The sequence below is a fragment of the Cynocephalus volans genome, chromosome 17 (assembly GCF_027409185.1).
Source record: "Cynocephalus volans isolate mCynVol1 chromosome 17, mCynVol1.pri, whole genome shotgun sequence".
NCBI lineage: Eukaryota > Metazoa > Chordata > Mammalia > Dermoptera > Cynocephalidae > Cynocephalus > Cynocephalus volans.
Genome location: NC_084476.1, coordinates 12,407,299 through 12,434,830, shown reverse-complemented (window position 1 = coordinate 12,434,830; position 27,532 = coordinate 12,407,299). Strand labels below are relative to the sequence as shown.

Sequence of the window (27,532 nt, the reverse complement as noted above, 5' to 3'; positions counted from 1 at the left end):
TTCAGGGGGGTCTCGGGCGGGGACCTCAAAAAGGCCTCTCGGTGGAGTAGGGAGGCCAAAGACTCCTGGAGCGAGAGAACGGGAGGGGAATCTGGGGAGTGGGCGTCCATGCATTTTCTTTCGGAAAGTTTTGCTGCCTGGGGAGCAGAGAAATCAGGCGCTCCCTGGTGGAGGATGGGGAGGAGGGAGGGAGTTCAAAAGGTGGGAGCTACTGGAGTTTGGCTGGGAGCTGACAGGAGGGATCCGGGCGGGAGGGGAAATGGAAGATGCGGGAGAGAGGGGCTGAGCCGCGGGAGGGCTGGAGAGGGCAGGGCTCCGGGAGCGCAAGGGGACGGCTCCGCGGGCGCAAGGGCTCGCCTGCCCTGGGATCATCGCGCATTCGAACTTTACAACCACTCCAAAAGAAAAGCACTATTTTCCCCATTGTACGCATGAGAACATCAAGCCTCAGAGAGGTGAAGGGCCCCGCCCAAGGTCCCCCATCTCACAGGACAGCAGGAGCTCAGTTTGTGTGAGGAGCCCGTGCTCCTCTCGCCGGCCCGGCTGCTCCTGCGGGCTCCGAACAAGACCCTTTACTGAGTCCTTGCAGGGATGCCCTTTGGAGAGCGGCGCGGCGGCAGAGAGGCCCGGCGGAGAGCCGGGTGGGGGGTGGGGGGCGGGGTGCCCCCTCCGCCCTGGCTCCGCCCCCGGCGGCTGCGGAGGGGGCACGAGGCGGGCAGCTGCGGGCGGCGGCGCGGTGCTCTCAGTGCGGCCAGCGCTTCCCAGCGTCCGCGCCCGGCCGACTGTGCCCGCCGTGCCGGTCGCGCCATGCCCGCGGCTGCCCGCCCGCTCCGGCCCCGGCCGCAGGCCCTGCTCCTGCTGCCGCTGCTGCTGCTGCTGCTGCTGCTGCCCGGCCCGGTGCGCGCCGACAGTAAGGTACGCGCGCCTCTCCGACCCGGCGCAGCTCGGTGGGGAGTCAGGCGCGAGGGGGCGCTGCGGCGAGGGGTGCGGGCCGAGGAGGGTGCCCGGAGTGGACGACCCAGTAGGAGGAAGACCGGACCCGAGACTTAGCACGGAAGCCGCAGGGACCAGCACCCGGGAGAGGACTGCGTGGGGGAAGAAGCGCTGGAGATGATAGGGGTGCTTGGGTCCCGGATCCTGAGGAAGGGGCGCTGGAACTCTGTCCGATGCGCCGAGGTCCGCTGAAACCCAGGGAGGGGATTCCCAGGAGCGCTGGGCAGGGGCAGCCCGGAATGGCTGACAGTTTCCATGGGAGGCTGACCACGTGGGGGGCGACCACCTGGGCAGCTGTTACCCGGTGACTTCCAGGTTTGCAGCAGGCCCTGGGCCAAGATTTTCAGGCTGTGTTGGGGACCCAGAGTCATCCCCAGTGAACTCAGATGGCCACTCCCCTGGCCTCTGATGCTCTTGCCAGGAATCCTGTGCACCCTCCGGACGACTATGACTCTCCAGAAGTGACCTGAGCTGTTCTCTGCTGTGGCTAAGAGCATCTGCTCTGGTGTCAAGCAGACCTGGTTTCAAATCCCACACCCATCCCTCAGCTGGTGCCTTTACCTCTCCAAGCTTCCATTTGTTCACCTGTAAATATGGGAAGAATAATAGTAGCCACTCCCCGCAGTTGATGTTCTTTAAATTCATTGAGATCGTGCCTGTAAAATGTTTAGCACTACACCTGGCACCTAGTAGGTGCCCAATAAATGATACTGTGATTATGAAATCTTATCACAGGGACCCCTTCAGGGTGTTCTAGAAATGACCCTGTGAGGATGGTAGGGTTCTGCTCACAGAGAATGAGGGACTTCTCTGGATGTGTCACCAGGCTCTTTCCTGGTGGAAGGTGAGTCTGCCCTGCCAGTGGGCAGGTAAAGGGCAGAAGCCACTAGCCACATGGTAACATCCGGCACCAGCAGACCCTCAGCCTAGGCAGGAAAGCTCCCATGTGCAGTCCTGACCATGTATTCCGGAGACAAGGAGGGAGTGAGTATCATTCCCACTTTACAGATGGGAAACTAGGGTCTGTAGAGATGCAGATGGCTTGTGTATCAAAAAACCTAGGTTCTGGCTTTTCTCTATTATTCTTTCTGTGACCATGGGTAAGTCACTGCCTGTCTCTGGGCTTCAGTTCCCCCATCTGAAAAACAATGTTCCCTCAACCTCTCTTCCATATGGGCCCTCTAGGATGCCCTGATGTGTCTCAGAAAGGAGAGAACAGATGAGCAAAAAAACCCAGATAACCCGATCAGTGCTTTGTTGCCTCTCATATCTCTGGCTGGGATATTTGGTCTTGGGCATCCTGTAAGATTGGGCTGTGCAGAGGACTGTACAGCTTGTGGGGGAGGGCTCACATTCAAAACAAAGCAAAGACAAAGAAAACCCAACACCCTGTTTATGTAGTGAATCAGCCAAACACTTGCTAGGTTGGGGGTGTGTGTGCCTTTAGTTGTCCCAGGACAAGCTGGGGCTGGTGGGGTGGGGAGGCACGTCCTACAGTGTGGAGGATCAAGCAGCTGGGGACTTAGCACAGCCCTCCCCCCCCATTCCTCCCACCCCCGCACCACTTCAGCCAGCTGAGAAAAATAAAAATCAAGTGATGGGTGAATTTACTCTGCATTCCTTAGCTCAGCCAGACTCCTGCTGGCTCTGCAGAGAGGGCTGTTTTCATTATCACCCGCTCCCTCCCCCATAACAACCCCTCCTTCCTCTCCAAGCTTGTCCTAATTTTCCGGGGGTTGGGGATGAGCCCTTCCAAGGACCAGCCTGGAGCTTGAAGTCAATCTAGGGCCTGAAGGGTTAACTTGGCCCCTCCTCAGGCTTCCTGTTCCTGGGAGGTCCAATCTCCCTACTACCAGATACATTCAAGGATACAGGGGCAGCTCACCCCCAGGACTTGCCACAGAACTTCTTTGGTCTCCTCAGCCAGCTCCTTGTTCAACGTGTTTTAATTTCATGTTTATAGCAAGGTCTCTCCTAAACAGGATTTGAAGTTTCCATCTAAGGAAGCGTTTTGTCCAGGCGGGGGGTAGGAGGGGGAGCTCACAGCTTCCCTGGTATTTCTGAAGGGCTGCCCAGCTTGGAGGTTGGGATGGTCAGACAGGTAACCATATGACACTAGGGCATGGTACCAGAAACCTCTGAGAACCTACTTTTTGCTTTGTGTTCTTGAAATATAGCTGAGAATTCCCCATCTATACCTCAGTTTCCCCATCTGTGAAAAAGGCTGCTGGTGCCTCACTTTCTCTATGCATCCAGGGGTGGGAAGGGGGGGTTTTGGCCAGTGCTGTTCAGGGGCCTGAGGACAGAGGAAAGGCCAAGACCTGTGGGAGCCAGGCCAAGACCTGTGGGAACCGGGCCAAGGGAGAAGAAGGGACTGGAGCAGGCAGGTATTGGTGTCCTGGCTGGATCAGATGTTCCAGGCCAGGCCTGTCCATGTCCCGGCGCTTAGGTGTTGCTGTGCCTCTGCTCTGGGAGTTTATGCCTGTGGGTGTAATTGGAAACAGGCTCCAGAGCAGGCAAGGGCTGCGTAGTGATGGAGTTCTCCTTCTGTGCACAAAGAATGTGAGGCCAGGCCAGGCCCCACCAGGTCTCTCTGCAGGGAAGGTCTTACCCCAACACTCCCTTTGGCTGGGGCATCCAGGACAAAGCCTTGAGGAGCATCCTATATGCCAAGCCCCATGCCCAGCACTTACATCTAGAATCTTACACAACCCTCCTGCCAACACTCAAGGTTTCTGTGGTCCCTCCCTATTGGACAGACTTGAACACTGAGGTTCAAAAGAGTCAGATTTGAGGGCTAGTCACTTAGCTCAATTGGTTAGAGTACAGTGTTATAACACCAAGGTCAGAGTTTGGATCCATACAGGCCACCAAAAAAAAAAAAAAAAAAAAAGTCAGGTTGGGGCTGTTCAAATACCCCAGACAAAGGGAACTTGAAGAGTTTGGAGACGCCTGGATTGAATTTGGAGATTCTCGGTCTTTAGGGAGCATCTAAATGGACTGGGGAGCCTGAAAGAGTCTGAATTGTGGGGCATGGAGTAGGGCTAGGTGTCTGCATTTTCCAAGTGCCGCCCAGGTAATGTCCACCAGTCGAGAACTTCTGGAGGTGATAAGGAGCTATGGAGGTTTGTGGAGCAAGAGAATAACATAGATCATCAAAGAGGAGCTTTTGGAAGATTAATCTGGTAGAGAAGAAGCTGCTGTATTGTCCACACAGCAGTTAACGCGGCCTGAACTCGGGCTGTGGCAAGGAGTGGAGAGCAGGGGACAGAGGTAGGAGCTTTATAGGAAGAAGAACCAGAACATGATGTTGACAAGTTATTCAGGGTAAGAAGGAGACTTAGAGATCTGGGTTGGAGAGGAGAGTAGGTGGGCCCAGGTTTGGGAGAAGGTGCTAGGTCCAGTCTTAGATGGATTGGGTTTGGGGTGCCTATGGGCATCCAGGGGGAAGTGTCCATCTGGCAGTGTGGAAACCACCTCATGGTGAGGCTGGGCTGGCCATGAGAGAAGAGGGCAGACCCAACCTCAAGATGACACAATTTCAACCTTTTCAGTTACTAGAACATGTTACAGCTTGAACTCCCTCCCCCCTATTCTGGCCAGATTTATCATCTCTCCAGAAAAATCTCAAGTACACCCTCTTGCCATCTCATTGCAGGATCTCCTTGCAAATACCTAGGGACCTTTTTAATCACAAACCACCACCCACACTTCTGGGGGCTTTGGCAGCAGTGTGTGCTGAGCATGGCTACAGGGAGAGATGGGGAGCAGAGGCAGGGACTTTCCTGCTTGGCAGCAACTCTAGCCTTCATACCGAGGACTGGATGGGCCAGGCCCAGGGGGAGCCCCAGGTCCTGTATTCCCCAAAGCTCCGTTCTCTGCAGACCCATCTGTCTCAGCTCATTTGTTGGTGGAGAAACCCTTTCCTGGTGGCCATGGGTGGTCATGGGTGGGACAACATGTAAACCAAAGTTTGGAGTCCGGCTATGCTGTGTGACCCTGGGCAAGCCCCGAGTCTTCTCTGATGCTCAGCTTTCTCCTCTCTAAGATGGGGTTGTAATGAGAGCAAAGAGAGGTAGAAAATGATGAGCAGATGTGAAGGGGGTCATCAGTAGCGATTTTAATAGCAAGTGCCACTTAGACAGCATTTATCTGTGCCAGGCTCCAGGCCAACTGCTCTGCTGCATGTACGGACTCACAACACGTTGTTCTCCCCATCGTACAGAAGAGGAAGCTGAGGCCCAGAGGGTTCGAAGCCACGCAGGGAGGAGGTGTGGGAGCTGGGATTTGAGCCCGGGTCTGGCTCTTCACCATGGTGCTCTGCTGCATCCAGTCAAGCACCACAGGACGTAGCAGTCACAGAATGGAGAACCCGGACTCCTGACTGTCTCAGGGCCTTGGCTGCCCCCATCAGGAGGTAACACCTCATCTGAGGAGGGAAGGAATGTCGCGATCTGATGTGGAGGCTGCTGCTGGCAGGGGCGGGTGTTGTGAGTATGGGTGGGTCCCCAGGAGGCCTCTCTGGCCTGGCCTCACAGAACACACCTATATCTACCCACTGGGCTCTTGACCCCACGTGGGGGAGTGGGTGGGGCTGGCAAGGGGTCCCAGCAGCATTGGGAAGGGGCCCAGGAGTCCCAAAGGGAAGGCAGAGTTAGGACGCTAGCAGAGGCCTAAGGCATGTGCAGGACCCAAGCCTGGCTGTCAGTGTTCACAGGCAGGGGAGAATTGGCCCACAGGGCCCAGAGTACACCTCACCCACAGAGAGCCCAGGACAGAGCTTCCACCCAGAGAACCCCCTTCCCCATCCGCCTCACCTCCCATTTTCCCCTGCCCCCTCCACAGGCTGCAGAAAAAGCAGAGGACTGGAAGTCCAGCCAACCTGGGTTCCTCCCTTGAAAAAGTCATCTGATGGCTCCAGAGCTTAGTTTCCTCGTCTGCAGGACGCTGCTAAGAATATCGATCAATGCATCCACATGGAGAGACAGCTAAACCCCTTTCAGGATTACTGACAATAATAATACCAGCTATAAGATACACAATACTCAGTGTGCTCCTGAGCATTTTACTGGTATTCCATCTCTCAGTCCTCACACAGTCCTTTTTTGGGTAGGCACTAGTAGTACCCTCATTGTACAGATGAGGAAGCTGAGGCACAGAGAGTTTAAGTAATCCACCCAAGAGCACACAGCTATAGGTGGCCATGGCTGTGTCCCTAACCACTGCCCCCCACTTCCCCAGCACTCAGTGAGTGCTCAGTAAGTGTGTCCTCCTGGGACTCTGGGCCATAGTCTTGCTGCCTCCATCTGCCATCTGTCCAGCAGCAGCCCAAGTGAGCTTCCTGTGACATAGATGCGACCGTGGTTATCCCCTACTTGTTGTCTTTTTTCTTTCTTTCTTTCTTTTTTTTTTTTTGGCATCTGGCTGGTACAGGGATCCAAACTCATGACCTTGGTGTTACAAGGCTGTGCTCTAACCAAATGAGCTAACGAGCCAGCCCTCTCCCCTGCTTAAAACCCTTCCATGACTCCCCAGCATTTTCAGGAAGAAGGCAAAATCCTCAGCCAGCTTTCAGGACCCTCCAAGACCCCAGTCACACTGCCTGCTACCCCAGGCCCTCAGAAGCACCAGGCAGAGTGAACTGACTCTAGGCCCCCCAGAGAACCAGGCTCTTGCTTATTGATTTGCTCTCCCTGGAATGGCCTCCACCTTAAAGATGTCCTCCAAGGCCACCCTTCTCCGAATGGTCTTCTCTATGCTCTCAGAGCTCACTATACCAGCTCCTCCCATGGCTGAAAAGGTCAAGAATACACCTTGATCTATTTCTTCTGGAACCCCAACTGTCACAAGGGCCCAGCAGAGGCCAGGGGCTCAAGCAGGTGTTTGAGGGCTTAGAGCAGACATGGAGTGCTTAAGGCCCTTCCCTAGAGGGCCCTGGGATACTCTTATAGGCACTGAGCTAGACAGAAAGTCCAAAGGAGCCGTGAACTCACCTGGGTCCCGGTGGCTTTGGTGAGAGCTGAGTAGCTGTGAGCCTGGTGTGTTTGTTGATTGAGCCGTGAATAGTATGTGCCAAGGGTCTGGAGCTCAGTGTGGGCTGGCTCAGCCAGCCAGGGTAGAAGCTGTCTGGGGCTCCCAATGCCCAATAGGCATGTCAGGGCAAGGCAGGCTGGAGGTGGTGACCAAGCCTAGCCCTGCTATTGATCTTACTGAGCTGATTCCTGTGGGCACAAAGTCCTGCTGCCTCCAGTGACCAACGACCACACCTGGATGCTGGGCGTGTGGCATCCCAGGATGGGATTGAAGGGGAAGAGGGGAGGGGAGGGAAACTACTAATCCCAGATCGTGTTATCTCATTTGATCCTCAGTATGAGGAGGCTGGGTATGGAGAATCATTCATCTTACCGTTGAGGGAAGGAGGCTCAGAGAGGTTAATCTGTTTAAGGTCACAAAGGGTGTGGTGGAGCAGGTCTGTAGGAGAAGTAGCATAGAGCAGTGATTGTCTTCTGGAGCCAGGTTCAAAGCCAGATGTTCTGCTTTGAAGTTGTGTGAGCTTGAGCATGTGACTTCACCTCTTGGAGCCTGTTTCTTTATTTGCATTAGTAACGGCCCACACTTAAGACACACTCAACGCGTGCTAGGCCCTGTTATTTACCTATATTAACTCATTTAGTTCTCATAACCCCATGAAGCAGGAGCCTATTTTACAGATGAGGAAACAGAGGCACAAAAAGGTTGAGTTTCCCACAGTCTCATCCAGGCTCCAGACATGTTCTTAACCCTGTGCTGTAGCCTGTCTGCAAAATGCAAGCTCATTTTCCCAACAGATATTTACAGAGCACTATTATAGGCCAGGCAGGCACTGTTCTGGGGATATAGGAGGGAACTAGACAAAATGCCTGCCTTTAATAGTGCCTATAATGGAGAAGGAGAGACAGAAAATAAGCAAATACAGATATAATATTTCCGGTGGTGGGCCGATCCCGTGGCGCACTCAGGAGAGTGCAGCGCTGGGAGCACAGCAGCGCTCCCACCGCGGGTTCGGATCCTATACTATACAGGGATGGCCGGTGCGCTCACTGGGTGAGCGCAATGCGGCTGGTCACAAAAAAGACAAAAAAAAAAAAAAAAAATTCAGGTGGTAACTGCAATATAGAAAAACAAAGCCACTAAATATGGGGTAGAGATTAACATGAGGTAAGTGGTCAAGGAAGGCTTCTTGGAGGAGGTGACATGCAAACAGAGAACTAAGTGACTTGAAGGAATAAGCCAAGGGAATATCAAAGTGAGGGCATCACATGCAGAGGTCCTGAGGCTGGAGTGGAGTGAGCCATCAGAAGGGAAGGGCAGTAAGAGGAGCAGGTTAGAGGGAGAGTGTCAGCTCACACAGGTCTTGAACGCCATGGTCAGGACTTTGCAGGTAACAGTACCCGCCCCCCCCAGGTATTATTAAAGGGCGTAATACATGTGAAACCTAGATATAGTAAGTGCTCAGTAAAAGATCTGCATTCATATTTTCTATTACTGTGGTAAAATACATATAACAAAAATTATCATTTTAAAGTGTACAATTCAGAGGCATTTGGTACATTCACAGTGTTGTGCAACCATCACCACTATCTAGTTCTAGAACATTTTCATCAACCCAAAAGGACACCTTGTACCCATTAAGCAGTCACTCCCCATTTCTTCCTCCCTCTAAGTCCCAGCAACCACAAATCTGCTTTCTGTCTCTGTGGATTTGCCTGTTCTGGATATTTTATATAAATGGGATCATACCATTATGTAGCCTTCAGTGTCTGGCTTCTTTTACTTAGCACGTGTTCAGGACTCAAACATGTTGTAGCCTGAATCAGTGCTCCATTCCTTTTTATGGCTGAATAATATTCCATCGTTTCTATACATTTGGTTTATTCAGTTGATGGGCATTTGGGTTGTGTCCACATTATGGCTTAATGTGACTAGTACTGCTATGAACATTCATGTACAATTTCAGTTCTCTTGGGTATATACCCAGGAGTAGAATTACTGGATCATATGGTAACTCTATGTTTAATTTATTGAGGAAACGCCAAACTTTTCCACAGCAGCCATTAATATTTTAAAGGGCTTTTATTTTTTGGTGGCTGGCTGGTTCCAGGACCCAAACCCATAACCTTGGTGTTGTAAGGCTGCGCTCTAACCAACTGAGTTAACCAGACAGCCACGGCCATTAATATTTTAATTGTTGTTGTTATTATACAGCCTCTATTTCCCTTTAAAGGCTGCTCCCTTCTCCACCACCCTTAACTGTCCCCCAACCCCACTCCTGCCAGGCTGGATTCTGCTACCTACTCCCCGCCCCCAAAGCACTGGCCTCAACTCACTGGAGCCCCTCTCCCCCACCCATCCCTGCAGATGTTTGGCGACACGGACCAGGTACGGATGACCTCGGAGGGCTCCGACTGCCGCTGCAAGTGCATCATGCGACCCCTGAGCAAGGATGCGTGCAGCCGGGTGCGCAGCGGGCGGGCGCGGGTGGAGGACTTCTACACGGTGGAGACCCTGAGCTCGGGGACCGACTGCCGCTGCTCCTGCACGGCGCCACCCTCTTCGCTCAACCCCTGTGAGAACGAGTGGAAGATGGAGAAACTCAAAAAGCAGGCGCCTGAGCTCCTCAAGGTAGACTGGGTGGGGTGGGGGCCGAACGGGTTCCTGTTATGGGCTGGTGCCGGGCTGACTTTCCAGAGAAAAGCCCACACTCGGAAGCAGGTGCTGTTACCACCCCATTTCTCAGATGAGGAAACTGAGGCTCCTAGAGGGGAAGCCACTTCTTACTCAATATCATTCAGCCAGTAAATGACAGAGTCAGGATTCTTTGGCTACTTTACTCAATATAGCCCCTTGATGTCTATTCCAGTGTCCTGTATTTTACCCAAACCAATTCATCTGTCAGCACCTGTCTGTATTTTAAATTGTGTGGCATTTTATTGTTTTTAATGTAGTAACATCGTGTCCTGTGTTCAAGCACTACCTGCCTGCCAGATGCTGTGCTAAGCTCCTTTTATACATTATTTCTCTGAATCGTTAAACCATTCTGTGAAATATGGAATCATTATCCTCGCTTTATAAGTGAGAAAACTCAGGTTTAGAGGAGTTAGGTAACGTGCTCACATAATGACAAGCAGCCTCAAGTCTATATCATACTTTTGTGTGAATTAGAAAAAGCTCCCCCATAGACAGACTACAAAGTAGCACCATCTCTAAGGGACACAGTTCTTTTTTTTTTTTTTTTTTTTTTAAAGATGACCGGTAAGGGGATCTTAACCCTTGACTTGGTGTTGTCAGCACCACGCTCAGCCAGTGAGCGAACCGGCCATCCGTATATGGGATCCGAACCCGGGGCCTTGGTGTTATCAGCACCGCACTCTCCCGAGTGAGCCACAGGCCGGCCCTAAGGGACACAGTTCTGTGCCAGGGCCCAACACCAGAATCCCTGGCTTGGTTAGGCACATGTGGGTTAGATCTCAGTCCCCACAGCCAACCTGGCACCTTTGTGCCATTCGTACCATGCTCATCTAGGTGAAGTGGGCCTGGTAGGGCTGGGATGTGAACCCAGGTCTGCTGTGTCCAAAGCAAGTGTTCTAAACCACCTTGCTCTCGTGTCTTTCTTTTTGTAAAGGACCAGTTTATTTGATGTCTTTGAAAGTACATTTTTCATTTATAAGATCTTCCAAACATGTGTTTGTTTTGCCTGTTAGGTGCCAAAAACTGTGAAAGGTCTGACATGTTACCCTACTTGCGAGCTAACAAGATAGCCTGCCAGTTTCATGGATGCTGGCAGAAGACACAAGCCTCCTGGGTCAAAGACAAAGGACTTTGTTACTCACAGCAAATCGACATTTTCTTACACTTGTTCTCCCAGCTCCAATTCCCATGGGGTGGTGCAGTGAGGGCCAGATAACACCTGCATACACAGTGGTGTGTGTTACAGAGAGGATCCTTGACCTTAGAGAATCTGTATCTTTTATATTGGGCACTGAGTATGCCTCCTGCCCTTTCCTCTGGAGAGAAATGCTATCTGTATCTTCCAGGGCTCACTATACAGCTAGATGGCTAGGAACAAAGACAGTGCCTCTGCATGCGAGACATGCAGAAAAGCAAGAGACCCGTGAGGAATTGTCTTTTGGCATTTGGCTAAAAATGTTTTATTTAAATTTAACTTTTGTTTATTTTTGTAACACCTGAATAGATGCCAAAACTCTCAAAATTAAGGGAGGGTGAATTTTAGGCCAAGTGAGTTCTTGACAACTTGGCAGTCCCTGGACCACACTGTCTCCCTGGGCCTTGAAGACTCTAGGGACCTAGGCCATAGGCCAGTCTTCAGGTACAGGGACAAACCCAATTTCTGCTCAAGATGACTTCTCAATAACTGAATTGTAAGCAAGCTAGACATGAGGACATACAAAGCCCTTTCATAAGTGCTAGCTCATTTAATTTTGCTACAACCCTCTGGAGAGGGAATTTATGGTGCCAGCTTTGATTGTGGGGGAATCTGAGGCCTAGAGAGGAGTTGTGACTTGCCTAAGATCACACAGCAAGAAAGCGGCAGTACAAAGATTTGAACGCAGCAATTCTCTGCTGCACCCCCTCGCCCACCGGAGGGGTCACTAGGCAGCTCTCTCAGCCAGGAGCCCATCATCCCTTAGACCTTTCCATCACACAGCAGCCATGGAGGGGTCTTGATTCAGCCATGCAGGACTGGAATAGGGTCAAGGTGGGATTGACTCAGCAGGTGGGGCTGTAGGAGGAAGAGAGTATAACCTGCCTCATTGACAACCCAGGAGCAGGAATGGGTATCTGAAAGGTACGCGATGAACCTCAGGAGGAGAGGGAGGCGGAGGCAGTAGGAGACAGGGCTGGGGTTTCTCCCATTCAGTTTGGCTCCCCCTCCATCGGCAGGAAGCTCTCTGTACGCATCCCCCAAAGGCAGAGGTTAAGGGGAGCCCACGGGGGCACAGCACCTACCCTGTATTCCGCCCCTGGTCTCTCCCCCAGCCCTTTCCCTCATGCTAATAACCAGCTGTGATTTGGCCTTAATTGCATGGCTCTGTGCAGGAGACAGGAACTCTGCCCTGCCCCCTTTCTTGGGCAGGTGGGCTGCAGGGGTGTGCCCCTCATCTCTCCACTCCCTTTCCTTCTGGAAAGGACCAGACCCTTGAGGAGTCCACAGGCTTGTGAGGTCACAGCTGCTGATCCTAGCACTGATCACACAGGGTCAGAGAGAAGTCCCAAGGACCATGGGAGTCCCAAGGAGGGGGGTAACGTTGGAGCTGGGCCTTGAGGGGTGTGTTGGAGTCCTTCAGGCAGGGAAGAAATGCAGGCATTTTGGATGTGAGCCAGGGGCGTGGGTTTGGTGGAGGATGCCTTCCGCCCTCTCTCTGCCCCTGCCCCACTGGCCACCTGTCGCTTCCTCTAACACAGTGCTTCTCCACTAACTGTAGTGAAGGACCAGTGTTTTAAAAATTAAAAATCCCTCAAGAATTATATTTTCATAAAATACTACACGAATGAATTATTAGAAAAATGAAATGAAGCAAAAATAGACCCTCAAAATATAAATCCAGTGTTTTATTAAGAAAGTCAACAGTTATAAAATAGCTGTCAAGTGACTGTAAAAGTTGCTAAAAACATATTCTCATTTTCTGTAATTATTTTATCACAGACTGGTAACAAGCAGTTCTGCTGAGCCCGAAGAGGGCATCAGGGGCATGTCATGGAGGGCTCAAATGCCAGACTCGAGATGAGAAGCCTCATGTGGGCAGTGGGGAGCCACAGAAAGTCATCCAGGAGTGGAGAGACCCTTGTCACAGCCTGTTTTGGAGGCTGTGAGGCAGCAGAGTGAAGCTGGGGGCTTCCCATCTAGCCCCGGGAGTAGTGCCCATTGCACTGGTGCTTATGAAGCCCTGGCTGTGTGTCCACTCTGTGCTGAGCTCTGTCCAGACGTTGCCACTGCTCATCACAGCTCTGTTGTCCCATTTCACAGGGAGGGAAATTGAGGCACAAAATTGTCTATAGGCATGGTTCCCAAACTGTGATCCACAGAGCCCTAGGGGTACCAGGCCACCCCTCAGGGCCAAAGCAAAGTGTGGGGGGACAGAGGAAACTCTGGGCCCTACCCCTGCTGTGAGCAGATCCTCCCGCCCCCTCTTTTTTTGGTTTTAGAGATCAAATTCTGCTTGGAGAAAAGTTCCCCAGCTTAAAATAGTTTGAATACTCCCTGGGAAAGTGGGAGTAAAACTGTTCTGGAAACAGCCGGCCAGGGCCAGACAGGAGCCCTGGCTGGCACAGGCCCTGAGAAATGCTGCAGGCTCCGTAGGGCCAGGACAACTGCCCTCCCCAAGAAGCCAGGGAAGGCTGATTTCCCAACTGGCCCCTCGTGCCAAGCTTTTCCTGACACTCTTGCTGGCATCTTGGCCATCTGGAGGGAGTGTCATATCCTGATGTGGTATGACAGGGATGGGATGGGGAGTGGCAGCAGCAGGGCAGAGCCCTGGGCTGGGCCAGGGAGACTTGCATCTGCCCCAGACCCTGCCACTGACCTGTTGTGCAATCCCCTCCTCCTCTCTTGGCCTCTGTTTCCCCATCTAGACACAAGACAGGAGCAGGAAGTTTAATAGAACAGAAGTCTGAGTTTATGCGAATCTGGGTTCTGCTCTTGGTTTCACCATTTAACAGCTGGGTGGCCTTGGGCAAGTTGTTTCACCTCTCTGAGTTGCAGCTTCCCAGTCTATAAAATGAGGATAAAAGTTGTCCATACCTGTGTTAGGCAGGGTCACTAGAAGCAGCCCCTGCAGCCAGTTAGTTGGATGCAAGTGACTTATTATGAAAGCACTCGCCAGAGAAACTGGTCGGGAAGTGGGAGACATAGGATGGGGGCAGAGGATGCCTAAGGATGTGGTCTCAGGCCAAGTGCCAGCCTCAGCCTGATTCCCAAGGGAGCTCTTGGTGGGGTGGGGGGGTGGTGACAGCTCAGTTTGTCTCCACTGGGGCTGGGGAGCTGGGCTTTTAGATGGCCACACCAGCCAGTCATTGCCTCAGGGCTGCCCCAGGAGGACATACGCTCTGTGACACTTTGGAGGCAACGCAACTTTTTGAAGAGAGTCACAGATACAGGCTGTTAAAATGGAGGCACATGGAAGCCAGGGATGGCCACAAGAGGCAGTAGGAGGGATCTCAGAGGATCTGGATGAGCTCCTCCAGGGTCCACCTCACACCCCGTGGGTTGTTATGAGGATTAGGTGACATAACTCATTAAAGCCCTCGACACATTGCCTGGCCCATGCTGAGTACTCCAAGGATAGAATCTGTTGCTTTTCTTGTGGTTCTTAGCAGATGGGGGCTACCAAGCCTGAGGGTAGCAGCAGGCCACTCTGAGGCCCTGGGGTTCCAGAGTTCTTCATCACAGGGGGCTCCTTTTGCACCCTCTGTGCCTGGCCACATGCTGTGCCCTTTGTGAAACCTTCACCCTTTCCCGGCAGCTGCAATCTATGGTGGATCTCCTGCAGGGCACCCTGTACAGCATGGACCTGATGAAAGTACATGCCTACGTCCGCAAGGTGGCCTCCCAGATGGACACGCTGGAAGAGGTAAGGGCAGGACTCCAGCCAGAGGCCAGGCTGGGGCAGTGCTTGGGTCCCAGGCAGTGTCCGAAGGGGCCTGGGCACTTTTGGCTTGATCCTGATGGCCCTGGGAAGCTGGACTCCAGCAGGGAGTTGGGGGATGTAGGTGCGGCATTTGGGGAAGATGCCTGACTGTGGCTTGAGGGCCTGCAGGAAGTTGGAAGGCCGGGTGGGGGGAACCGAGGCGCCTACTGGTTGAATGAAAGGGTGCGGAGGGGGCTGGAACTCACAGTTGCCTTCAGTGCCCCAAGGTCAGAGCCCACAGATTGCACAACTGTAGGGACACTATTCACATAAGATACCATGTCAGTGGTGTCCCTGGGGTGGTGCAGTATGGCAGGACTGGCCACACCGACTGGGGGCCAACCCCATAAGGTGTGTAGTGACTATCCCAGAACCCACCTGCAGTAGAGGCAGAGGTGCCAAATGTCCTATCCTGGTCAGAGTCAATGTGCTGTAGGGCTAGGCAGCAGCCTGGACTGCCCCCTAGGGACAGGGACAGAGTTAGGAGAGCTTGGGGGTCTAGGCTGCAGATTCAAGGTTTTCATCTCTACTGGCACAGCCTGGCCTCCGCCTGTTTCCTGCATCCGGCCTCTGCCGAGTCTGGGAGTCTGGGGACGTGCAGCTGCCAGGAGTGGGCGTGGGGGCTTCCTTTCCCAGTTTCCTTTAGAGAGGGAGGGGGCACCTGGGTATCCTGTGCCCCAGGGTGGGAGATTAACCCCTTACTAAACCCAAAGTTAGGGTCATGGTGGCTTTCACTATTCAGAGTGTTTGGTGAGTACCTGCTATTGGCCAAGCCCATGCCAGCATGGAAGAAAGCTGACATTTGACGAATTTCTTCTGTGCACCAGTATTTCCTGTGCACCTAGTATGTGCCAGGCTTTCCTCTCTCTTGCTGGTTCTGAAGTTATCCTCCTTTGACCTTTCCTTTTGTAATCTCAGGAAATAGTAACTCATTTCATATAACTCTGAATCACATGATCTGGAGGGTACATTTGCTGGGCTGGAACAAATCAAAAATGATTTCCGCAGCCACAGACAAATGATTTTTTAATTATCTTCTGTTTTGCATTATCTGTGCTTTGCTTCCATTAAAGCATGGTTTACTAAGTGATAACCCTGGTAGGAGTTAGAGAGAACAGCCTCTCTTGGGAGGAGCTGCCCCCTCTGACAAAGGTAAAAAGCCTCCCAGGGCCTCAGGCAGCAATTTGGGGTCCCAGCTTCCCTCTGCTCTCTTTTCTTACACCAGTGGTTCCCATCCAGGCGTTATTTTGCACCCCCCGTCCCCCCACAGGGGACAGTTGGCAACATCTGGAGACATTTTTGTTTATTTTTGTTTGTCATAGCTTGGGCGGGAGATAGGGTGGATGCTACTGGGTTCTAGTGGGTAGAGGCCGGAGATGCTGCTAAACACCCAGCAATGTACAGGACAGTCCCCAACAACAAGCAACTGTCTGGCAAATGTCAGTAGTGCTATAAATGTCAGTAGTGCTGAGGTTGAGAAAATCTGCCTTACACACTCTGACTTCCATCTTCCCAGGTATCTAATTTAAAATGTACTTTCATGTTCCTTAGCTTTTCTGGTCCTTGCAGTGACCCTGCAATGTAGTTTTTTTTTTTATGATGAAGATCCCATTTTACAGGCAAGGAAACTGAGGCTCAGAGAGGTAGTCATTAGTCCAGGGTTACCCAGACAGGAAGGGGAGAGCAAGGATTGGAATCCAGGGGTGTCTGACTCCTGTCTGTTGCCTCTTCATCCGTGAATCTGAGTCACCCAGGGCTGCCTGGACATAAATCACTTTTAGATTATCTTCTTCTCTGTAACAATTTCTATGAATGAAATTCTGAACTCAATTCCGATGCTCCACCGCTTCTCAGCAAGGTGGTGTTTCCTGTATCTGACGCCAGTCTCTCCTGCTTCAGTTGAGAAGCAGACTCAGACGAAGGAATCCCACATGTACCCGAGACCTGCTGGGGCTTTGGGGCCCTGGAACTGATACCTGCCAGGCCACTAGGGTTCCCTGAGTCCTGCAGAGTAGACAAGGCCAACCTAGGCCACAGCCCAGAAAAGGGGAGCCCTAGGGAAGGGGGATTCACAGAGCAAAGAGCACCATGTTTTGAGCAACAGGATTCAGAACCAGAAGTAAATTTAAGGGGTGGGAGCTGCTGAAGCTAGACAGGGAGCCAGAGCCCCCAACAAGAGGGAGATGAGGAGTTGCAAGGGATCAAGACTAGGAGGGAGTGAAGGCAGAGATCCGGGCCACATGGCCCAGGGCAGAAGTCCAAGACTAGGAGGGACCAGAGGCTCACCCACAGCCAAACCCCAAAGAGTGTCACTCTGTCTAGACTGTTTGAGTATTTTATAAAAAGAAGGAATTTATGTATTTATGTATTATGAAATTAAATCATACAATCAGCCCTTCCTATCAGTGGGTCCCACATCCATGGATTCAACCAATCACAGATTGAAAACATTGGGAAAAAAATCATGCATCTGTACTGAACACATGCAGACTTTTTTCTTATCATCGGTCCCTAAGCAATACAATATAACAACTATTTACATAGCACTTGCATTGTATTAGGTATTATAAGTAATTTAGAGATGATTTAAAATATATGGGAGGATGTGCAGAGGTTACATGCAAATACTACATCATTTTATATCAAGGATTTGAACATCTGTGGATTTCGGTCTCCATGGGAGGTCCTGGAACCAATCGCCCACAGACACTGAGAGACAACTGTAATTTTAAAGTAGTGAAAGATTGGAAGCAAGTTAAGTGACCATCAGTAAGGGACTGGCTAAATAAATTATGTCCTGCTCATACAATGGCACACTGTGTGGCCATTGAAAGGAGCAGGAGCACTAAATGTACAGATATGGAACAGTCCCCAAAATAGGTTAAGTGATAAAGTGTTACAAATATATATGAATATATGCATTTGTCCCTCTAACTGTACAGACTCTCTCTAGAAGCACATACAAGAAACCTGTAATAGTTGTTGGCACTGAGAAACAAAGGTGGGAGGGAGACATGTTTTTAATATCCGTGTATATATTTTTAATTTAGTACCATGAGCATATATTATCTATTTTTTCATTCATTCCCTTTTTAAATAAAAAAAGTCTGTTACGACAGGGTCTCTTAGAGCAAGCTCTGTTCCACCCATGCTCTCTGGTGCCACCTCCGCCCCTGCACTCCTGGGCCCTGCTCAGGAGACTGGGCAGCAAGGCCTAAGGGCGGGAGCCAGGGTGTCCCTCCAGGGTCGGGATTCAGAGGAAGCTGCCCCCCACCCCCCAGAGCATCAAGGCCAACCTGAGCCGGGAGAACGAGGTGATGAAAGAGAGCGTGCGCCACCTCAGCGAGCAGCTGAGGCACTACGAGAACCACTCGGCCGTCATGATGAGCATCCAGAAGGAGCTGTCCAGCCTGGGCCTGCAGCTGCTGCACAAGGATGGCGCCGCCACCCCTGCCGCCGCCCCAGCCACTGGCCCTGGGAGCAGGGCTCAGGTGAGGCCCCGACTCCGATCACAGGGCCACGAGGCAGCTGGGCTTGGGAGCACAGCACGCCAGCTCGGTGGGGGTTGGGGCCATAGGACAAGGCTGAGGCTGGCACAGCTGGAGAGTCCAAGGCAGGGCAGTGGGGGAGCAGGAGGTACCTGCTGTGCAGCACAGGGAGCTGGGGGCTGGGCCCTAAGCCACCTGTTTGGCAATCCTCTCCCTCCCAAGTTTCCACACTCATGGGAGTGAGGTTGTGGAGATGACCCTGCCTGCGTGGCCCTGGGAGACCAGACTGGCTGCAGCAAAAACACTTCTAAAGCCTCCCCTGCTGTGCTTGGGCCCCTGGCTGGGGCAGGCCTGCTCAGGGGCAGTTGGGCAGGGCCTCAGGGACCCCTGCAGACTAATCCCCGTTCATCCAATCCAACCTGGGCTGGAGAACTCCTGCACCAAACTCCCAGACATTCTGTGTTCAAGCCCAGAGCACAACATGAGCAGAGGCACTGTTTGGTCCCCAGGCAGAGCCACTGTGATAGATAACACACCTTTGTGCAAATTCAAAAAAGGCCCTCCCTTTAGGCAGACGACTTGCGAAAATGGCTATGTCTTTAAGCAGACAAATTAGAAAGAGGAGACCCCTTTGGGTGAACTAATTGCACAAAGGCTCCTTCCTGTGAGGGACAGGCCAGGGCGTGCAGCTTGGTGAATGTCATGCAGACCAGCCTTCAACCCCATCTGTGCCCCTTCAGCCAGCCACTCAAGGGCAGGACACAAGCCACACCACTGTCCACAGTGGCCTCGTCTTTTGGTGAGAGGCAGAAGAGAACTGATGTTTGTGGAATTCCTACTCTAAACCTGACTGTCTCATAGACATCATCAGTTCATCCCATAACCATGGGTGAGGAGGACAGATCCCTGCCCATGTGGCAGATGAGGAAACAGGAGGGAGGTCCCGTGGTGAGAGGGTGGCCGAGCTGGGGCTGACAGGTGGGTCTTCATGACTGCCAAGCCCGCACTCTTCCTCTTTTCCTCTCCACCTGTCACCTCCTGTGCTGACCTTGTGATAATGAGGCCATTTGTGTCTGCGACTGGGACCGCCTAGATGCTGATAAAGCATGGAGGAAGCCTGGTGGCTTGGGCCGGAGCTGGCTTCCTGCTCATGCTGCTGCCAGTTCTGCAGGCTTGAATGAATCCTGTTTGGCAATGGCACAGAAGACAGCTAGAAACTGTACTTGCTTTATCTGCCGGAGCCTCTGCCTAACAATGGGTGACGTCACATGCCGTACGTCCTTGTACCAAGCCCACAGCAGAGGCATTTCAATAGGCAGTGAAAATAGCAAAACTCACAAAATGTTAGAAACTGCATGGCCTAGGAGTAGCGTGACCAACCGTCCCAGTTTGCACGAGACTGAAGATTTCCCAGGGTACAGGACTTTCAGTGCTAAAATTGGGAGAGTTCTGGGCACACTGGGATGAGTTGGTCACCCTGCCTAGAGGCCCAAGAACCTCTCCCCTGCCCAAGTATCAAGACCAATGAGTGAGAGAAAGGCTGGGAAGCTGAGCAGGTGGGCGAGCTGCCTCCCCAGGGGGCTGACCAGTCTAGTCTATGTCCAGGAGGAGTGAACCAGAGTTGGGAAATGGGACAGGAACCTAATCTATCAGACAAGCTTCAAGCCTGCAATGGAGCTAAAGAGCTGAGTGGGGAAACTGAGGCCAACCAGTCATGGATGTAGCCATTATGGGAGGGTAAGAAAAGCTGTGGCTTCATGAGCACGAGGGATATTGGGCTTGGAGCAACAGGACCACTTCCAGCCCCACGTGCTGAGCCTCCGTGACCCCCCACAACATCCCTTCTACCATCCAAAAGTCCAAGACTTCCTTTCTCTCCCAGGACACCGCTAGTGGGAAAGGCAAGGATACCAACAAATATGGCGGCATGCAGAAGAGCTTTGTAGACAGGGGTCTACCAAAACCTCCTAAGGAGAAGCTGCTGAAGGTGGAGAAGCTGAGGAGGGAGAGCACCAAGGGCAGATTCCCCCAGCCCACAGCCAAGCCCCGGGCCCTGGCCCAGCAGCAGGGCGTGATCCGGGGTTTCACCTACTACAAGGCGGGCAGGCAGGAGGCGACTGCGGCCGTGGCTGGTGAGTTGGGGGGGAATGGGAACCTTGGGGAGAGGGGCTTGCTGATGGATGGCCGGCCCCAGGCATCCCCTCATCTTCTCTGCAGTCAGATGACCCCAGACTTCAGCTCTACTGATTGATTACCTGTTGAGCAGCCTTCACTCACCCATACAGCAGGGATAACACCCTCCTTATGGGGGTTCTTGGGGATGAAATGATCCAACATGAGGAGCCGCTCGTTCCAGTTTCTTTCCAGTACTTAAAGCTGTCTCCCCCCTCACTGGGCTTTTCTGGATTCATTCAAAGATTTGCTGAAGGTCCACTATGTACCAGGGGAGGGAGAATGATGTAGACACAGTCCCTGCCCCTATGGAGCCAGGAGGTTAGTGGGAAAAACACCCTAGACCAGGCAGCTGCCACAGATGGGGATGGGAGAACACAGGGCCCCTGGGAGGTGACATGGAGCCTTTGGGGCACCTGTCATTTCCAGACTGGCTGCTCCAGCTTGTCTCACTCCCTATATCCCCAAAGAAGAGCCCAGGGACTCTCGTATTTTTCCGCAGCTCCCTGGTGGATCACAGTGAGGGACAACAAAGTAATTAACCGAGGAACAAGAGACAAAAGTTGCAAGAGTCCCCAAATCTCTGAGCTGTTCCCACTAATTGTGGCTCCTGACTCCCCCTGAAACCCTCCCCAGATGCCTGCTGTCCTCTGATGTCCCTGAGAGGGGTCTCAAACCTACTCCCCCACTCCTGGGTCCTGCTGACCACCTCCTCCAGTGAAGCCCTCTGCGCAGCTCATGTCCAGGACAGGGAGGTGGAACAGTTAGGGACCAGTCTCTTTCAAGAATCGCCTTGTTTCTTGGCCTCTTGGGGGCCTCTTCCCCTAGTCCTTGGTGCCAGCTGCTGACCCTGAGCCCTGCCAGCTCAGCCTGGCCACAGCACAGAGTCTCTGACCCCTGGCTGGGCACTGCCCAAGAACAGCTGCAGGCATCTGACTCTGCCAGCAAGGTCCGTGGGAACAAGCCCCAGTGCTGGCCAGGCCCCTCTGTGGCCGCCCTGACCAGAGGGACTTTCCCCATCCCTCCTAGGGTCCAGGCTCCAGGGCTATCCCACAGCAGGGCCCAGCTAAACTCCTGAGCAAAGAGGAAGCCCCACAAGGAGAGAAAAGGAAGAAGTCAGGTCATTGTCCTCAAGTCAAGGGGTCTCTGTGTCCCTCCACCAGCCAACCAGGTGGTCCCCCGGGGGCCAAACCTTCATAGTAGCAACAGCACCCTTCCTTTGTCATTGGTGTCACAGTTTTCTGAGTACTTTCACACATGCTGTTGCATTTTATCCCGGCAGCAACTGCATTTTCCAAGGGAGAGGAATAGAAGAAAGTCTGTAAGATGGTAGCAGGGGCTTCTGCCTTCTGGAACTGAATCTGGGAAATGGGAGCGTTGGTACAAAGTGCTTGACACTTAGGATGGAAAGAGGTCTCACGCTTGGCACCTCACATTCACCAGGATCTGTGCAAATGTTTTATGTACATTTTCCTTCAATCAACACAATGGCCTAATTGATGGGCCTTGTACCCTCGTTTCACAGAGGTAGAAGCTGAGGCCCACCCAGGCAGGGAGACTTGCCCACAGCCACCCAGCCGGGGAGTGGCAGAACTGGGCTTGGAGCTCATCTGCTGACCACGAAGTGCTGCCTGCCTCCAACTTTGAGGGCTTCACTCCTTCGGGGTGCGGGAGACCCTGAGGAGGCCTCCCTCTTCTCTCCCCTACGGCTGGGAGCCAGTGGGCCTGGGGAGGTCCTAGGTAGCAGCACTTGCTGCTGGGTGTGAGCTCAGGGTCTTCTCTCTACAGACAATGCCCTCAAGGGCACTTCCTGGCTGGAGCAGCCACCATCCAAGGTAGAGGACAGGCCACCCGAGCCCAACTCGGCGGAGCAGGATGAGGCTGGGCCCGGGTCCTCAGAGGGAGCGGACTTGGCCCCTGCCACCCCCACCTTGGACCCTGCCACCACCATCACCACTACCACTGTGACTCCCACCACCAGTCCCCTGCCCACCGAGCCACCGTCACATCCAGAAGTCCCCAGCCAAGGTGAGTATGCCTCACAGGCATCAGCAAATTATAGCTATGGCCAGATCCAGCCCACGGCTGCTTCTGTGTGGCTCTCAAGCTAAGAATGTACAAACATTTTTAAAGTGTTGTTAGAAAAAAGAGAAGAAGAGACTATGGGACAGAAGTGTGTGGTCTGCAAAGCCTAAAATATTTGCTATCGGACCCTTTATAGAAAAAGGTTGCCGGCATTTAAAGTGGTTGTAAAACAGGTGTATTTCCAACAAATTCTTCTTAAAATGTCACCTAGAATCCCATCATCAAATCCAGCAATTATTTTTATTTCTTTATTTCCTATGTCCAGTCTTTGCCCTGCTTTTATGTCCACATTTATAGTTCTGACTTGTGCCTCATGGTAGAAATCTTCCTTATTTATATATCACCGACCTCATCCTTCCGGAAGGTGTCTTGACTGTCTGTGATAACAGGCCTTCAGACCATTCCCTGCTTGGGTCCGAGTGTATCCCACTTCTAGGAATCTTTCCTGAAGGTTCCACCAGCGCCATGGACAACAGCTGCGGTGTCAGTGTTTTCATTACAGCACTATTTCTAATGTCCGAAAATTGGAAATAACCTCAACGGCTGACACTGGGGGGACTGGTTAAATAAATCAAAAGGCACAGCTGTCTGGTGGCCTGGCAGAACCTTGAAATCACATCATTAAAAGGCAATTTAATGATGTGACAAATTGCTCAGAGGAGGGAGAAAACAGGATATATAAAACTATATTCAGAAGAATCACAGTTTTTTAAAGTATGTCTGCATAACTGTACATGCAAAGAAAAAAAGAAGGAAGTACAAGTAAAACATGTTTAAAAATTTCTTTGGATAAAGGAATTTTTTAAGGTTCTTTTTAGTATTTTATGTTTTTTATTTTTTTAAGTGACATAAAACTTGTTTGCATTTATGGTGTACAACATGATGTTTTGATAGAAGTGTACATTGCGGAGTGGCTGAGTCAAGCCAGTTAGCACAGGTATTACCTCACACACTTATCTTCTGTGGTGAGAACACTTCAACTCTACTCTCTTAGCAGTTTTCAAGGACACAATATATTGAACTTCTTGCTGCTGTCTAACTGAAATTTTGAATCCTTCGGCCAACATTTCCCGAATCCCCCCAGCCCCTGTAACCACTATTCTAATCTCTGCTTCTATTAGTTTCTTTTAGATTCCATATATAAAGGCTAATGGAATTTTGAATAATTTTTATTTCCTCCGTTCTCCTTTTCCAAATGTTCCATGTTTTCTGTAACGATCAGGCACTGCTTTGATCATGAGGAAAGGAGGGGGAAGGCCAGAAACAGCATATCAGGAGCGATTTGAGTTACACCCAGATAACGTTCCCAGGACCGTTGCTCTGGCTCAGGGCCTGGAGGTCTGTGTACCAAATGCTGTGCCCCTTGCTCCCCACAGGCAGAGGGGAGAGCTGCGAGGGCACCCTCCGGGCCGTGGACCCCCCCGTGAAGCACCACAGCTACGGGCGCCACGAGGGGGCCTGGATGAAGGACCCTGCAGCTCGGGACGACAGAATCTATGTCACCAACTATTACTATGGAAACAGCCTGGTGGAGTTCCGCAACCTGGAAAACTTCAAGCAAGGTCAGGGACCCGAGAGATGGGAAGGGGACAGGGTGTGGCAGCCCAAGGAGGGGTCTCCATGGAGACTTTGTGGTTGCCTGTGGTCCAGCCTGGCCTAACTCCAGATTGCCAGCCACCCCAAGGAAGAGAGTGTGGGGGCGCTGGGCTGGGGATCCAGCCAGACCCCATGGCACCCCCTGTGGGCTAGCACCATGTCAGCAACTGGAATGCAATGGCAAACAAGATGGACGTGGGCCTGCCCTCACGAATGTAACTTACCATCAAGGGGAACAGCACTGAGTTTCCACTTGTTAAGTGCTTACTGTGTGCTCTTCATCCCATGCACGTCAGCTCATGGTATCTTCATAACTCCATGAGGTGGGGGTTATCACCTATTTTACAGGTGAGACGGCCCCAGGACTTAGAGGAGCTGCAGGTCTGGGCAGGGGCCAGGATAGGGCTGTGAGCACAGAAAAGGGCAGAACTTTGGTTATCAGGTCCTGGGCATGGGGGACAGGGGTCATTCTGTCCCTCCAGAAATCCAGTCTGGTGTGGGAGGCAGAGGCCTAAAGAGACAATTTCAGTACAGCATTCGAGGGAGAGCTCAGGGGGCTGTGGGAACCCAGCGTGGAGATCAGAGAAGACTTCCCAGGGGAGGTGACGCTGAGCTGAGCCCTGGAGGGAGCCATACAGAAGGGAGAGGGAAGGGTGTTCCAGGCAGAAGGCCCAGCACGTGCAAAGGCCTGGCAATGAGAGGAAGCCCAGTGGCAAGGGGGTGGGGGATAGTGAGGGAGGAGGCTGGGGCAGACCTCGTGAGCCTCATGAGGGACCTGAGAGCCATGGAGTCACAGAGTGTTCTGCAGCTCACAGGCTGGTGGAGGAAGCCAGTGATAAGTGCCAAGACAAAGGGACATGGGAGGCTAGAGGAGAGGCCCCTCACTCAGCCTGGGCAGGTCAGGGAAGTCTTCCTGGAAGAGCTAACATTGGCTGAGGGCTCTGAAAGATAAAGCACGCATTCCCCAAGCAGATCGGACAGGAAATGGCAGTCCAGACAGAAGGAACAGCATGGGAAAGGCCCTGAGACAACGCACAGGGGCTGGCATCACCCTGCGCCTAAATCCTAGCTGTACCATCCCATGACTGGGTGACCTTGAACCCTCTGAGCCTGTTACCTACTAGGCAAATGGGATGATGACAGTATGTCCCTCACGAGACTGCTGTGATGTGATAAGATGATTGGCCCAGCTCCAGGCACATCCTATAAACTCGGGGTCAGTTGCTTTCTGGGCCACTCAAGAGCCCTTGGTTGGTGGTCACAGTGGCTTGTGGGGTGGGCTGGGGATTGTTCAGGTGGCTCTGGTGTGACCCTCTGTCCTCCACATGCAGGTCGCTGGAGTAACATGTACAAGCTGCCCTACAACTGGATCGGCACGGGCCACGTGGTGTACCAGGGCGCCTTCTACTACAACCGCGCCTTCACCAAGAACATCATCAAGTACGACCTGAGGCAGCGCTTCGTGGCCTCCTGGGCGCTGCTGCCCGACGTGGTGTACGAGGACACCACACCCTGGAAGTGGCGCGGCCACTCGGACATTGACTTCGCCGTGGACGAGAGTGGCCTGTGGGTCATCTACCCCGCTGTGGACGACCGTGACGAGGCCCAGCCCGAGGTGATCGTGCTGAGCCGCCTGGACCCGGGCGACCTCTCCGTGCACCGGGAGACCACGTGGAAGACGCGGCTGCGACGGAACTCCTATGGGAACTGCTTCCTGGTGTGTGGCATCCTGTACGCCGTGGACACCTACAACCAGCACGATGGCCAGGTCGCCTATGCCTTCGACACGCATACGGGCACTGACGCTCGCCCCCAGCTGCCCTTCCGCAACGAGTATGCCTACACCACCCAGATCGACTACAACCCCAAGGAGCGGGTGCTATACGCCTGGGACAATGGCCACCAGCTCACCTACACCCTCCACTTTGTGGTCTGAGCAGGGACCTGCACTCACAGGAGAGGGGCAGCAATGGAGGGGGCTCCCCATAGCAACTCCTGCAACCCATTCACTCAGCAGATATTTATTGGGGGCCAGCAAATATTTAATAGGTGCTGGGTGCTAGGCTTGGGGTCGTAGCCGGGGTAGGGCTTTCGTAGTAGCCATGGGTAAGGCTTGCGTCCACTTGCAGAGCTCTGCACCAAGCCCTGTACCTGCAGTTACCATTCAATCCTCCAGCACCTTCCTTGGTGGTAGAGGTCACGAAGCCCATGTGACAGCTAAAGAGATGTCACCCTGCTCTCCCCACCTGTAGCCCTCTCCGCCTCCCCTCGTCTCCTGTGTTCTCTGAACTCTTTCTCCCTTCCCAGGGCTGCTCAAAACCCCAGGCCTCTGGCATTGCTCCATTCGCATTGGGTGGAGGCCCTGGCTCTGCCTGCCACCGCAGGCCCCTGTTCTGGCTGAGCTGTTGGTGGCCCTGGACTTTGGGCCCTCTGTCCTGCTTCTTGCCTTTGGCCAGCCCCCCTAGCCCACCCCACCCGCTGTCCGGCCACATTCCAAAGCTCTACCATCACCTGGCCCCTGATCAGAAACCACACCCTGGGAGAAAATACCGGCTCCTGTTCCAAGGCCCCCTCCCTTCTGCACTCATTTTTATTTTCTCACTCCTCGTCAGTGCCGTCATTTGTTTCCGCAGCAGCAGCTGCTGCCAGCAGCAGCTCTACCAGGGCGGCAACTGGGCTGAGGCTCCCTCTCCACCCAGAAACGCTGGCTTTGGCTACAGACTCAGGCCTTGGGTCCCCTCCGCAGTCCCTCCCAGAGCCTTTGGGCCTGGGGTCCACTTGTCCTTTCTCTCTGGGCCTTCAGACCCACAACCTGTACACACTCAGGGATACCTCTAAGTCTGCCGTGAACAAGACCCTAGGCCCATGGCTGGGTGGTGCCAGGACGGAGCCGGTTCGCTGTTCCTTGTCAATCCTGTCCTGGCCCTATTGTCCCAGCAACCTGGGGGGCTGGAGAAGACAGATGGTCTGAGCAGTCGGGTCCAGGGGAGGCATTGGCCGCCTTCTGGTTGTAAGGAAGAGCCGGAGGACAGAAGCAGGGAGCAAAGGCATGGAGGTTTGGGAACCAGGCTTTTCCTGGCTTCAGAGATGCTGGTGCCAGTGCTGCCCCAGGCCCAAGACTGGGGCTGAGGATTCACAGGTGGGCCACCTCACCTGGTGCCCCTGATGGCTCACCGGAGGCTCAGACCGAGGCAGCCCAGAGGACAGGACCTTTAAACCTCTCCTCACCTGCTTTGGACAGTATTTTCAGAGCTGGAAAGACATTCTCTAGCCCAACCCCCTGTATCCGCAAAGAGAAAATAGACCCAGAAAGGTTCAGAGGGTGGCTTAGAGTCACACGGGGAGCAGGATACAGTTGATATCCTTCTAGAAGGGTTTTGTCTAAATCCCTTACCCTCGCAGCATGGAGGCAGCTCTGCCTGGGGAGGCAGTAGACCACCTACCCCAGCCATCGTACACTGAAGAGTATTTACTGCTGATCCCCACACAGCCCTGGGCCCTGCTCCCCTCATT

At 52.9% G+C, this 27,532-nt stretch overlaps 1 protein-coding gene across 1 annotated transcript; it reads left to right on the top strand.

The window, feature by feature from the left end:
- Window positions 1-807: 807 nt before the first annotated feature.
- OLFML2A (olfactomedin like 2A) lies at window positions 808-26,095 on the top strand. The gene is made up of 8 exons (XM_063082463.1): window positions 808-915; window positions 9,391-9,654; window positions 14,514-14,621; window positions 17,960-18,169; window positions 20,049-20,298; window positions 22,127-22,366; window positions 23,800-23,985; window positions 25,351-26,095. Exons 1-8 carry the CDS (start codon window positions 808-810, stop codon window positions 25,953-25,955), a joined length of 1,971 nt encoding a protein of 656 aa, XP_062938533.1. The 3' UTR covers window positions 25,956-26,095.
- Window positions 26,096-27,532: the final 1,437 nt, after the last annotated feature.